This window comes from Panicum virgatum, chromosome 2K (assembly GCF_016808335.1).
Source record: "Panicum virgatum strain AP13 chromosome 2K, P.virgatum_v5, whole genome shotgun sequence".
Classification (NCBI taxonomy): domain Eukaryota; kingdom Viridiplantae; phylum Streptophyta; class Magnoliopsida; order Poales; family Poaceae; genus Panicum; species Panicum virgatum.
The window spans coordinates 9,384,485-9,399,565 of record NC_053137.1 but is presented as its reverse complement, the minus strand read 5'-3'; the positions used below and the strand labels follow the sequence as shown (position 1 = coordinate 9,399,565).

Below are 15,081 nucleotides of genomic sequence, written 5' to 3'. Positions count from 1 at the left end.
CAAGCGTGCGCTGTTGCTGTCCGCGAGCTCCTGGGGGAGGCGTCCGCGAGGGAGGGGGAGGAGGAGCGCCGGCGAGGGAGGGTGAGGAGGAGCGCCGGCGAGGCTGCGGGTGCGCCGGGTGGAGAGAGAGAGAGATAGAGAGAGAGAGAGGAGTGGGAGGGAGGGGGAGTTGCCGAGGGGAGAAAAGGTTAAAAAATTTCTGACACGTGGGTTTTGTAGTTGGTAGTTGATATAGAGAGGAGATATAGAGAGTGGACGGGTGCGGAAGAATGAGATATAGAGCAGAGAATCTTAATAACCAGGACAGAATATTCTGTTTAGAGAGTGAGTTTGGAGTATGACGAGTGCGAATAGCCTTACAGCTCTAGCATGAAGTCTGCACTCTGAACTCATGACAAAGCAACTATGAAACATGCACGAACGTATGCTAGCATACTACTAGTTTATAGAGAAATGCTTTGTTCTACGTTATCTAGAACAGAAGAATTTTATCTGTAGGATACGTGAAGCAAAATAGAAGCACTAATCCCGATTACCAACAGCCTCGCACGCACGTGATCATTACTGCTTCGGCCCACATACACCAAAAATAAAAGTGGGCCTGCTCTGCTCCCGGCCGGTGCCTCCTCGTGCCATTTTCAGACAATGTTTCCTTCAAAAAGAAAACATTTTCAGACAATAAATTTGTCCACCGATCTTATTTATTCCCTATCCATCCCCATCATCTTCCTACTCTATGAGAAGCCCTCACTCTCACTCGGTGTGCGAATCAGATCCACTCCTCACGCCCAGGGGTTGGAACGAGACCGCAATACGGGAGGCATGGCTGGCTTCCATGGAAGCAACGCATCGGTGGCGAAGGTGGCATGAGTGCCAGCGCCTACAGGACTCAGGCGGAGCCGGACGGCACCAGATCCAGTCGCCATTTTGAAGGTCCCTGCCCGTCTCTTCTCCACTCTCCCCTGCACCAATCTGCAATCTAGCTGTGACACTGTGGCTCGAGATTCCTTTAGGATGACCATGCGTCTTTTTTTATAGACATTTCTAAGCTTTAACTGATTCAGCTCTTGGCCTCTTGCCTGCAGACCAAAATACCTTCTCTTTCCTGCCTCGACATCAATGGTGAAAAAGGCAAGCCGATGTCTTGTAAGACCTTTGGCTTCATCAAGATAATCATTCTGATCGTCTTCCCCAACTTCAACCTGTTTATCCACATTTACTGCTCTCCAACCAGTGTGCGTGACAGAGGAAAAAGAATTCCATGGAAGCAACAGCGTTGAGCGTAGGCAAGTCTGCGCTGGATGGAGCACTCAGCTACGCCAAGTCCGCCATCGCGCAGGAGGTGGCTCTGCAGCTGGGCGTCCAGCGAGATCAGGCTTTCATCAGGGATGAGCTCGAGATGATGCTCGCTTTCCTGATGGCTGCGCACGAGGAGCGAGACGAGCACAAGGTGGTCAAGACCTGGGTCAAGCAGGTCCGCGATGTGTCCTATGATGTTGAAGACTGCCTTCAAGATCTAGCCGTTCGACTTGGGAAGCCATCTCGGTGGTGCTTCATCCGGACGCTGGTTGATCGGCACAAAGTAGCCACACGGATGAAAGAACTCAGGGCGAAGGTTGAGGATGTTAGCCAGAGGAACATACGGTACCGTCTCATCAAGGGCACTACTGGCCCCAAGCCTGCAACTGGTGCTGGGCCATCAAACATTATTTCTGGTGCAACAATGTTTGGCATAGAGGAAGCAAGGAGGCAGAAGGACAAGGCTAAAGTAGATCTTTGCCAACTGATCAACGAGGGGAATGAGGATCTTAGAGTGATCGCTGTGTGGGGAACAAGTGGTCTTCTTGGTCAGACTGTCGTCATCAAAGGAGAGTACGATAATCTGAAGAGAAGCAAGAAGTTTGAACTCTACGCTTGGATCAGGATTGTGCATCCTTTCAGTCCCCTTGAGTTCCTCCAGTGCATTATGAGTCAATTCTACCGAACTTCTTTTGAAGAAGCCGGGAAGGTGCAAGACGAAACGAACATTGGAACTCAAATTCTTATGAAGATGGGGGCGATGAAGCAAGATGATTTGGTTGATTCATTCAGCAAGCATGTGAATAAGAAGAGCTATCTGATTGTGCTTAATGACCTGTCCACCATTGAGGAATGGGAGGCGATCAAGGAATACTTTCCAAACAAGAAGAAAGGAAGCCGAATCATCGTATCCACAAAGCATGGTGAAGTTGCAAGCCTATGTGCTGGCCACGAAAGTGTAGTGTCAGAGCTCAAGCAATCATCTATTGATCAGAGTATTTTTGCTTCCTACAATAAGGTAATATCTAGGCTGTAATCATCTAATTAATTTACCTCTTCCTGTTCTTTTAGATCATTATCATATCTGTTGTAAATAAAATCTTTGGTGATTTCTGTAGCCAGTATTCTTTAAACCATATTATCACAGTCAAGTCAAATAAAATATAATGTATTAATATTTAATCTACATTTGAAGAAGGATTCTGAAGACGAGTTCGATTGCACCCTAAGCATATCTTTGCACATGTATACGATAGTGCTTTAAGCTGGTCATGATTCTTGTCTAATTTCTCATTCATAATTGGGTCAGGTTTCCATTTTCTAAAAAATAACAATTAGGCCATATATTTAGCTTAATTTATTTCTTTATGTATGTATTTGAGAAATTCTCAACAGATGTACTTGAATCTGAACCCTAAAACAGTTTGAAATGGAGTGGAATGCTGAAAGAAATTGTAAAAGAGGTGAACGTATGAGATGTAGTTGAATATGAACCCTAAAACAGTTTGAAATTCTCAACAGATGTAGTCTAATATGAACCCTAAGTTTTGCATTATTTTGTGACATTATGCATTGGTCCAAATGAGGGGAAAATGGACTGTATGCCCATTATTACATCTCGTTATCTATTTGGATCCGCCCTTGTCAATGTAGGCATTTGTGTAAAGAATTACATTTTTTTTTAATATAACTAAGTTGTATATGTTCCAGCGATGTAGTTAAATTATAAGTATGAGACTACTGGAAAACCTGCTATTAGTATCGGTTGGGAACTCCCATTAGTACTTAATTCCCAACCGATACTAAAAGGCTCAATCTTTAATACCAGATCGTGCACCCGGTAAAGCTGCCTCTAACCTGTACTAAAGGGTAAGACGTCCAGACAATTTCAAACTTAGAAAAAGGACGTCACGCCCGCACCGTTGCAAGTGACAAGTCACGCAAAATATACAAGCGTGCGGTGCATAGGCTTCGAACCCATGACATCTTGCCTCATACAAAGCTTTCTTACCATCTCACCTACATAACAGATCTACCCTTACCATCTCAGCTACACAGCAGATCTAACTTGTACATGCTTTCCTTTTAAATTAATCCAACCAGTACTAAATGCCTCCAGAATCTTCCGTCTACCACAAATAAACTGCTGGGAATTGGATCCGGTACTAAACATAGCATTAGTACCAGGTCAGATCTCCACCGGTATATTTGTGTGGATGGAAGGCACTTTCTCCAGTAGTGTTAGATCCTTGTAGAGAATGTAATTATATTGTTCAGACTTATCTGAGCAATCGTGCTTGTCTTTCTATTATACACTAATCTTCTTTAAAATTTCCCATGCATATTCATTAGATATAAAGCATAAACTTGTTATGTAGCAAACTGAGTTATGTGTTGGCTCAAACTGAGAACAAGATTGCTCGTCCGATATAGTAAATTGACTATATATATAGGACGAGTTTTTTCTACATTCACGTGTAGCTACTCCCACATCAGTATACCACCATGTGTATGTCCACATACTTATTTATCACTTCGAGTATGTCCATATACTAATTCTAAGATACTTCAAAGGGGTATATATCGAAATTTTCAAAAGCATCCTTATTTTTTAATATATTATGATTATACTTTAGTACTAGTATATAAAAATAAGTATGTCCATATACTCTTTGTATGGTCACATACCCAACGTATATATCATCATAGATATTCTAGTATGATCGCATACTCCATATACGTACTCTTCTTTGGGTCAGATACGTCGTATATCATGAGATACACACATGTGGGAGTAGCTACAAGCGAGTGTAGAAAGCAATATAACAAAATTATATATATATATATATATATATATATATATATATATATATATATATATATATATATATATATATATATATATATATATATGGTGCATTTGTATAGAGAATGCACGCACCCTCTCAGTTGCAACTGGATCAGTTTGAGTTGCAACCGGGTCGGTCCAGTTGCAACTGGTTCGTGCCCAGTTGCAACCAGTTCCATCCAGTTGCAATTGGTCTACTCTCCTAGTTGCAATCGATGTAGTCTCACGGTTGCAATTGCTGGGTGGGTGCATTTTGTAAAGAGAATGCACCTTGTTGCATTTTAGCCTCGTCATATATATATTGAACGCGTTGAAAGATCTTATTCTAGCAAGATGGTTTTACATTAATTTGGATATAAAATTTTCAAATAAACATTGCAGGTACACAATTCTAAGAAGTTAACTGCATGTTGCTATTTTTGTCTACAAACGTTCAGCTTTAAGGATTCCATGAAAAATACTCATGCCAAATAGAAAATTGATGTCTATTGGATATGAAATTGTTTGCAAGAAATTTACGTCAAATACAATTAGGACAAAAATTGACAGTATATTTGTGCGGATAACATCTAATCGAAAAAAATCAAGAGCACTAAAGTTCATTGAAAAGAACATGAAATTTTGATTCATAATCCTTGGATAAAGAAACCCATCACATTTAGATACGGCATGATTTCTAATGTGTACCTTGATAATTATTTGTGATGATGTATATAAAACCCAATGTAATATTGAAATTACAAAGAAAGAAGTAAGACATATATGCACACATATGATTTTCTTGTTTCCAAATTAAATACTTGAAAGATGTAGATAGCCAACTTGTCAAAAGTTCAACCAAGTCCTATCCACAATGTCAAGAATTTGTGATAAGTTGGAGGATATTCAAATTTCAATCCGAACTCTAGAAACGATTCCATGTTAAAGACAGCAACCATATCAAATTTTCTAGCTATTTGTCTCAATTTTGTAATTATTAGGATTTAAACATATAGAAAGGGCTCCATGTCAAATAGGATTCTAAACTTTTGTTTGTTTGTGGATACCAATATCTACTTAGAAAAATTTATAGTTAAAAGGTGTAAAACAATAATGTGATACATAGATATTTTTTAGGAAAGTACTTAGCTAATTGTATTTACAAATACCTAGATTCAAAATATTAGAAAAATATTCCAAGTAAAACAGTTCTCGCATATTTTATTCATATATGGATGACTAGAACAAATATTAAAATTGGATTGATACACACCAAATAATTTCCTGTAGTTGTGTATCTGTATGTGAATGCATGTTTCAATTTAGAAATAAAATATAGGACCATATGTCTAACATGGGCTTAAAAGAATGATCTTAGGCAATAAGATCTCGATTGCTTGCCTTAATAATTTGCATTTCTTGTTTGTTTGATTGAGATGGTTAGGTAGCTTGTGATCTGAAAGATGTTTTGCATCTACATCATATTGTTAGTAGTATAGGAACATGTATGGATTGCATGCATCACTTCGGCATGCATCTAATCTCTATAGTCCAAAATTTGTCAGGTTTCGCCTAGCCACTGCGCCATATCATGCAATACCTAAGATCGATTAGATGAAGGACCAATGATTCATAACAACGATTGAGAACTACTAAGGAAATCCGCTTGAGTCACACACACACACACATGAAATGTTTTGAGTAAGCTTTTCAATGTGAAAAAGGATGAAGTATACCATAAAAAATGTTTTGAGAAAGCTTTTCAATGTGAACAAGAATGAAGTCTACCATAATGGAACAAAAAACTAAAGTTTTTTTCTCAATAATTCAAGAGAAAAAAAATAATCCAAGCCCTTCAATCTATAGTTCTAGTAGTAGTGGCTTAACCAAAATAAACATTCCATAACGCCAAAATAAACATTCCATAACGGCACATGTTAAACTGGGTTTGGTTCTACAAAAGTAACCATGCAAAAAACCTTAATTAGTTCATCCCTTAGAATGATAATTAGAATACCACTATGTCTTAACAGTTCGGTATTTGTGGCGTTGGACCTCTCCTTGTGATCATGATGAGGTAGATGCCTCCCAGCAAGATGACGGATCAAATCAGAGTTTCCTTAGGTAGCCAGCGATATATAGGTCTCCTTAAATTTTGTGCTTGGTTTGTAAATTAAGGAATATTGTATGGGATATTAATTAAAGTGCATGCCATAATTTTCTTCCTGCTTTGTTATTCAATTTTAAAATGTTTGAGTTATTGAATCAGTAGCTTGCTATAGATTATGTGTAGATCCTATGGTCTGCTGGGATTCTCATATTTATAAAGAGTTACAAAACTCATCTAAACATTTACATGACTACATGACATTGTATACTTGTGTCAGGTTCTTCAGAGTCCAACCACATTAATGAAGCCAGGCTCTGGCTCAAGTGTAGTCACACATGGTGCTAGCAACATTGCGATGCCGACTGATGAGATTCTTGAGAATCAATTTGTAGGCGACAATGAGAAGATGGTTAGAAAGAGCTTTACTCGTATTGGGACGATCTCATGTGCTTTGGTGGAATCTCAACTGGTGGGTCGTGAGAAAGAGAAGTCTGATCTTATCAATCTAATTTCAAAGCAAGACGGCCAGCAATGTACAGTGATCTCGGTTTGGGGAATGGGAGGTCTTGGGAAAACAACTCTAGTTAAAGAGGTCTACCAAAGCCAAGAGCTAAGTGGTTTGTTTGAGAAGCGTGCTTGCATCACAATCCTGCGTCCGTTTGTTCTCAAGGAGGTCCTTGAGAGCTTATTTATGCAGCTAGATGCAGAATCCTCTAACATGAAGGGAAGTAATGATTTTGGGTCAGGCACAAGAAATGTAAAGGAAGAGTTGGGTAAGCTTTTGGAAAGAAAGAGGTGTCTAATAGTTTTGGATGATTTGTCTTCTGCTGCGGAATGGGACACAATAATACAAAGTCTCCCCAAAATGGAGAATGCGAGCAAGATCGTAATCACCACAAGAGAAGAGAATATTGCAATGTGTTGTTCACCAAAACAAGAAGACATTTACAAGCTTGAGGTTCTTGAAAATAGGGATGCTCTTGATCTCTTCACCAAAAAGGTATTTATATCATACATCTTGCTCAATTTGCTTAATTACTTTTAGATTAAAAGCGCAACACTAACTAATCTACAAAAAATGATCTCGGAGGTGGGTGTGACCAAAGACTAGAGACAACAAAGTGGAATACACAAAACAAATGATTAAAGGAGACACCTAATTAGTGACGTGAAAACAAAATATGTCACTAATTTAAAATTAGTGACGGGGCTGTACCGGACGCATCACCAATAGAATGGTCTTGCCCTGGTGCAAACATATCAGAGATGGGTCTAAATACAACACTTACAATAACAAAATCATCGGAGATGGGTAACTTTGAGATGCATCATTAATAATGGAACATAATAGTGACGCATTGTTATACCCATGTCACCAATGTGCTACATTATAATTATTTGCTATAATATAAGCCATCATTCACCGGCCAGTTCATTCACCCGCTCATCCACCACTCATCGCCACCGCCAGCCCCGACGCGCTCCGGCCGCTAGCCCCCACGCGCTCCACCGTTGTCGGCGACAAGCGCATAACAAATTAAAATTGGGACGGGGTTAAAAGGACACGTCACAAGTATAGATGTCACCTGTGACACTTATAAACATAGAGACGTCACTGATACATGACATCAGTAAAGTGGATAGTGTCGGTGTTTTACCGTCGGATTCTCTGAGGGGTATCCCGAGGAGAGTGGTTATGAGTAGGGACTCGCCGAGATCAGAACGCGATGGTGCAAGGAACACAAGAATTTAGACAGGTTTAAGCCGCCAGAGTGTAATACCCTACGTCCTGTGTGGTGGTTTGTATTCCCTCAGGTATTGATCGATTCTTTGGAGGGGTCCCTGCTCGCCCTTATATAGTCTGGGAGAGCAGGGTTGCATGGAAAGTCCTAGCCGAGTACGTTTAGAGTCCTACTCCGAGTGGGTCGGGTAGTCTCCTTGTACTTAGGCTAGTTCTACTGCAGTACGAGTAGATACAGGGTAACGAGGGGTAGTCCGGGTACTACCCCCGCCTCCAGAACATTCTATGCCTATGAGCAGTCCCGTGGCCCCAGGTCTGACAAGCCCCCGAGCTCTTCGTAATCGAGTCCTGCAGGCATTGAGTACTTCTGAAGATGTCCATCGAGTGCTTTCGAGTGCTTCTGGAATCCATTGATCAGGCTTGGAGTCCTTTGAGCGCCTCGAGTAGTCTTCCGAGTACTTCCATGGCTGCATCGAGGCTATGAGGTGCTCTAGCCCCGAATTTCTTCTTTTGATATGGTGCGCAATATACTCGTGCTCCATATGGAGTAGCCCCCAAGCCTTAGGTTGAACCGATGGATCAGATTGAGGGTCATTTCTGTCTTCAGGTCTGTTTTTGAAAAAAAATTGCCATTTATGACACATGTCTCGCAGCCCCCGAGTCTTGACTTGAAATCCCTCGATTTAGGGTTAAGGTTCCCAAACCGAGGTGTTCTTTGTGTCCTTTGATCTCCCTGAATGAATGATGATTCCTCTTGGAAAATAGAGAATTTGTCTCTTCAGCGGTCGAGTGCTCATGGATAGGGAACTTGTCTCTCTGAAGGTCGAGTACCAAAGTAGTCGATCAGTTGTCATCTCATGGACGAGAAAAATCTTCTTGAGAGATATGGAACTTGTCCCTCCGAAGGTCGAGTACTAAAGTAGTCGATCAATTGTCATCTCATGGACGAGGAAATCCTCTTGGGAGATAGGGAACTTGTCCCTCCGAATGCCAAGTACCGAAGTAGTCGATCAATTGTCATCTCATGGACGAGAAAAATCTTCTTGAGAGATAGGGAGTACCGAAGTAGTTGATCAATTGTTGTGTCATGGACGAGAAAATCCTCTTGGGAGATAGGGAACTTGTCCCTCTGAAGGTTGATTACCGAAGTAGTCGAATCAGTCGTCGTCTCATGGACGAAAAATTCCTCCTGGGAGATAGGAAACTTGTCCCATCCGAAGATCGAGTGCCGAGGTAGTCGAATCAGTCGTCTCATGGATGAGAAAATCCTCTTGTGGGATGGAGAACGTGTCCCATCCAAAGGTCGAGTACCGAAGTAGTCGAATCAGTCGCCGTCTCATGGACGAGAAAATCTTCTTGTGGGATGGGGAACTTGTCCCTTAGGGCCGCGGAGCTCATGTCTCTTAGCCCCAGCTACTCGATTCGCTCTGCCTTTTACTTTGTGTGAACAAAGAAAGGTTGGTATTCGAAGTAGCTGATGGAGTAACGACTCCCGAAGAAGGTAGAGAACTTGTCTCTAGGGCTGCAAGGCTCATGTCCCTTAGCCCCGACTACTCGATTCGCCGTGCCTTTGACTTTGAGTAAACAAAGAAAGGTTGGTATTCAAGATAGCCGATGGAGTTATGACTCCTGAAAAAGTTAGAGAACTTGTCTCTAGGGCAGCAAGGCTCATGTCCGTTAGCCCCGACTACTCAATTCGTCGTGCCTTTGACTTTGAGTAAACAAAGAAATGTTGGTATTCGAGGTAGCCGATAGAATTACGATTCCTGAAGAAGATAGAAAACTTGTCTCTAGGGCCGCAAGGCTCATGTCCCTTAGCCCCGACTACTCGATTCGCCGTGCCTTTGACTTTGAGTAAACAAAGAAAGATTGGTATTCGAGGTAGCCGATGGAGTTACGACTCCTGAAGAGGGTAGAGAACTTATCTCTAGGGCCGCAAGGCTCATGTCCCTTAGCCCCGATTACTCGATTCACCGTGCCTTTGACTTTGAGTAAACAAAGAAAGGTTGGTATTCGAAGTAGCCGATGGAGTTACGACTCCTGAAGAAAATAGAGAACTTGTCTCTAGGGCCGCAAGGCTCATGTCCCTTAGCCCCCAACTACTCGATTTGCCGTACCTTTGACTTTGAGTAAACAAAAAAAGGTTGGTATTCGAGGTATGGAGTTACGACTCCTGAAGAAGTTAGAGAACTTGTCTCTAGGGCCGCAAGGCTCATGTCTGTTAGCCTCGACTACTCGATTCGCCGTGCATTTGACTTTGAGTAAACAAAGAAAGGTTGGTATTCGAGGTAGTTGATGGAATTACGATTCCTGAAGAAGGTAGAGAACTTGTCTCTAGGGCCGCAAGGCTCATGTCCCTTAGCCCCGACTACTCGATTCGTCGTGCCTTTGACTTTGAGTGAACAAAGAAAGGTTGGTATTCAAGGTAGCCGATGGAGTTACGACTCCTGAAGCTGTCTTGGGTGCTTGAATTGAACTCCAAAGGACCATATTTCTTTATTGAAATTTGAAATCTGGGAGGTTGCCTCTGACAGCTTATGGGTAGAACTTCCGAAGATGATCGATGTTCCAAGAGTTGGGGACTTCCAATCCGTCCGTGTAGATCAGTCGATAGGATCCTGGTCTTGTGACGTTGGTGACGATGAAAGGTCCTTCCCATCTTGAGTTGAGTTTGTGGAGGCCTATCTCATCTTGGATTCTGCGGAGGACCATATCTCCAACGTTGAAAGATCTTGTCTGGTTGTTGCGATCGTGATATCTTCTCATATTTAGGAGATATCGGGTTTATCGTAGCAGTGCATTGCATCTCATCTCATCGAGCGAGTCCAGTTCTAGCTGTCGGCTTCCATCGGCTTCTGCTGAGTCATACATCTCTAGTCGAGGTGACTTCCACATGATGTCTGCCGGTAGTATTGCTTCGGAGCCGTATACCAGAAAGAAAGGTGTTTGACCTATGGCCTTGCTAGGTTGGGTGCGTAGCCCCCAGATTACCATTGGTAGTTCTGCTAGCCATTTACCTCCCTTCTTACTTGTAGAATCGAAGATTCTTTTCTTTAAGCCATCAATTATCAGTCTGTTGATGCGTTCCACTTGGCCGTTGGCTCTTGGGTGTGCAACATATACATACTTGATCTCAATACTGGAGTTCTCGCAGTAATCCCAGAATTCTTGCAAAGTGAAGTTTGATCCAAGGTCGGTTATGATCGTGTTGGGGAAACCGAATCTGTGGAGTATTTCACTGATGAACTCGATTGCTCGATCTGATGAGATTTTTGTAATTGGTTTGACCTCAATCCATTTGGTAAACTTGTCTACTGCCACCAATATGTGTGTAAATCCTCCTGGCGCTGTTGGAAGAGGTCCTATCATGTCAAGGCTCCAGTAGGCAAAGGGCTAGGATGGAGGTATGGTGATTAAGTTGTGAGTAGGCAAGTGATTTTGTTTGGCGAAGTACTGACAGCCTGGGCATCTTTTGACGAGTAGTTCTGCGTCTGATAATGCTGTTGGCCAGTAGAATCCTAATATGAAGACATTGCCAACTAGCGTGCGTGAGGCGGCGTGGTTTCCGCACGTGCCTTCATGAGCTTCATGTAGGATTTCTTTGTTTTGGAGGGGTCCTTGTTCGCCCTTATATAGTCTGGGGAGTAGGGTTACATGGAAAGTCCTAGCCGAGTACGTTTAGAGTCCTACTCCGAGTGGGTCGGGTAGTTTCCTTGTACTTAGGCTAGTTCTACTGTAGTACGAGTAGATACAGGGTAACGAGGGGTAGTCCGGGTACTACCCCCGCCTCCAGAACATTCTATGCCTATGAGCAGTCCTGTGGCCCCAGGTCTGACAGATAGGCTAAAGCTGTTATCTTTGTGGTGTCAATAGTGATGGTGGTAAACATGCAGCCACCACAGATCAACTACATTAGTGACACGCATAGTCTAGACCCGTCACCTTTTTGGTGTCATTAGTGACGGCTTTTATGCTTCACCGATGTGATTCACATCAACAATGAAAATTTAGTGACGTGGGGTTCCGCCGTCACTAATGTGTGTCTAGATCCGTCACTAATTAGTGCTTTATGACGTAGTGATATGCTGTGACTAGCATTGCGCTCGAGTTGAACCTGTTGTCCTGTAGCCTTTTTTTTTTGCTTAAGATACACACATGGGGACAGCAGATTCTATAGTGGCACCGTGATCATTATCTCCTTGCACTGCAATAGAACTGGTCATCGGAGCTGGATCAACAGGTCTGGTGGCATGGAGGTGGGCGATTGGCGGGCGGAGGGTAGCTTAGACCGTATGATGAGAAGTATGGGTGTGGTCCTGAACCGCAAGGCTCTAGGGTACAGAAAGAGTTTGGGGAAAACAAATTCAATCTATTGCTCGAATTTAGCCATTTTATTTATAGGCCATGATACATGTGCCTCACATTCAAGGTATCAAACACATATCCTAATAAACCGAAATGCTAACAAATCAAATCTCTCCAATGTGTATGGGTCGGTTTGGATGCTTGGTTTAGGGACTAGCCAGGCTCCGGCAATGCAGGTTCCACTACTAGAAAAGAGGCCTTAGGTACCGGTTAGTAAGGGCCTTAGGTACCGGTTTTTGAAAAGGTACCCCGAAACCGAGACTAAAGGCCTCGATCTTCGGCACCGGGTAAATGAACCGGTGCCTAAGGCTCTCCATCCACCCCAAAAATACGGGCACGGTGGCTGGGATTAGAACCCGCGACCTCTTGCCTTGCGCGTAACTTCCTTACCATCTCACCTACACATCACTTGTGATTGAGAGGGAGATATTTTTCTTTTGAAGTAACCCATGGATGAGCCTAAGGTACCGGTTGGTAACACCCAACCGGTAACCACCTTCCTGCCGGCCGAGTCAACCACTCTACCACTGCTGCCAACCTTTGCAACACGAAAACACCCGCACTCCACAATCCACATCTATTCTCACATGGAATCCAGTGAAACAGCTCGACCAAAATCTGCCTTCCTGCCCCCTCTTCCTCCTCACCGCCGCCTTCATCCTCATCTTCCTCCTCCTCCCCGCCCACCTCGCCCTTTGCCGCCATGCCAAGGTTCCGCGACTTCTACCTCCTCAACTGTGGCATCATGTCCACACTACCGATGGCTACGGCCTCCGCTGGAAGCCGACGGCCCCTACGTCTCCATCGATGCCCCAAGGCACCCACGCTCCCGGGCCCAAATGGCCTCCTCGACCCCCCGCTCTCCACTCTCCGCGCCTTCCCTTACCGTTGCGCGGCCAAGTTTTTCTACGAGTTCCACTTCCATATCAACAAAAACCGCTGCTACCTGCTCCGCCTCACTTTCTTCTACGGTGCGCTCACCGCTATGATGCTCAGGATTAAGGAAGATATCTCACTGGTAATGCAAATTTCTAGTGTGCAATATGTAAAAGTTGCTAGGTTTTACCATGTTTTAGTTGTAAACTTGTAATGAAAATTAGCAACCTTTTGATTTTTGCAACATAAATATATTATCCTTGAGATCCTTTTGGTACGTATCATATGTGACTTCATTGAATCTATTTTCAAGAATTTCTACCGTGTTTATTCCTAAAGTGAGAGGCGACAGACGTAAGCTCACCCAAGCATGGATGAGGTGACTGTACTTGTGAGGAAGGAAGACAATCAAACAAGATCTAACCAACATAGGCTTAGCTAGTACAAGAAACCAAACACAAGCCTATTTGCATTGGACTACCCTGGCTAAATCTGCCTAGGCTAAGTATTCTTGCCATGCTAGCTTTAGCCCAACAACCAAACACGCCCTATGTGTCTTAAAAGTCGTGAGTAGATTGTCTAGCTACTAAGAACAAGTTATAACAGGCTGTAAGCAGGCTGAATACTAAGGTGGAGGAGAAAGTAGAGAAGAGAGAGAATTACATCCGGCTTCAACACAAGAACCAAGAAACTTTGTGAGAGAGACAAGTGGACCATGTATTAATGGTGAAGAGCTAACTATTGTACGAGTAGGCTGAGAGATAAGCTGCAAAAATCCTTGCAGCTAGCAGCTGGCCGTATTATTAACCTTGCTTTAACTATAGTAGTCAAATTTTATCTCTCTTTGCCACCTAAGCAAAAAGTTGATGTAAGCACCATTATAGATAGCTGATTAGGCAGTGTTGGAGATGCCATAATAAGCTGTGGTGCTGAACTCTCTCTAAAAAGCATGTGGGGCATTCAATAACCGTATATAATTTCCTTTTTTCGGTTGGGCACCACTGGTTCATTATATGTGCACGAGATTCTATATGTAAAAAAGGGTTATATATATATACTCCAACACAAATTAGGAACTTTATTTATACATCATTTAGTATTACAATACTTAAGCATCTTGATTCAACCAATTGCAGGTATTTAAGGAAGCCATAGATTTGAATGAACATCCCGCACTGATTGAAGAGGCAAGAACAATCCTGAAGAAGTGCAGTGGACTTCCCCTTGCAATAGTCACCATAGGTGGTTTCTTGGCAAAGCAACCGAAGACTCCCATGGAGTGGAGAAAATTGAATGAGCATATTAGTGCTGAATTGGAGATGAATCCAGAGCTTGGAATAATCAAAACTATCCTTATGAAAAGTTATGATGGTTTACCATATCATCTCAAGTCTTGTTTCTTGTATCTATCTGTCTTTCCTGAAGACTACAGCATTACCCGAAGACGCTTGGTGCACCGGTGGAGTGCAGAGGGTTACTCAAGCGAGGTGCGCGGCAAGTCTACCGGGGAAGTAGCTGATAGCTACTTCATGGAACTCATTGACCGAAGCATGATCCTACCTGTCAAAGAACCAACTGGTAGTAGGAAAGGTATTTCCTCTTGCAAACTCCACGATCTCATGCGTGAAATCAGCATCTCAAAGGCAATTGAGGAGAATCTTGTCTTTAGGATGGAAGAAGGATGACACTCTGGCCAAAGATGACATGCATCCAAAGGATGGATCTTGAGATTTAAATAAAAGTGCATTAAACTGGTATTTAAAATAGAGCAAGATACATTGGTCAAATGAAAGAAATTTATGTAACAAAAGTTGTAGATCTTGTTTCATAGAATCCAGAACAGTTGAGTTCGTATTTTTCTGA

General features: G+C 42.7%; 1 protein-coding gene across 2 annotated transcripts; it reads left to right on the top strand.

Annotated features, from left to right (window-relative positions):
• The first annotated feature begins 722 nt into the window (after nt 1–722).
• LOC120665536 (disease resistance protein Pik-2-like) lies at nt 723–15,081 on the top strand. 2 transcript variants are annotated; one of them, XM_039945135.1, is made up of 6 exons: nt 723–933; nt 1,086–1,146; nt 1,235–2,317; nt 6,514–7,236; nt 14,355–14,808; nt 14,888–15,008. In XM_039945135.1, exons 3-6 carry the CDS (start codon nt 1,262–1,264, stop codon nt 14,944–14,946), a joined length of 2,292 nt encoding a protein of 763 aa, XP_039801069.1. In that variant the 5' UTR covers nt 723–933; nt 1,086–1,146; nt 1,235–1,261; the 3' UTR covers nt 14,947–15,008. The 2 variants fall into 2 exon arrangements, with proteins under 2 accessions (XP_039801069.1, XP_039801062.1); XM_039945128.1 differs by having other exon boundaries at nt 14,355–15,081.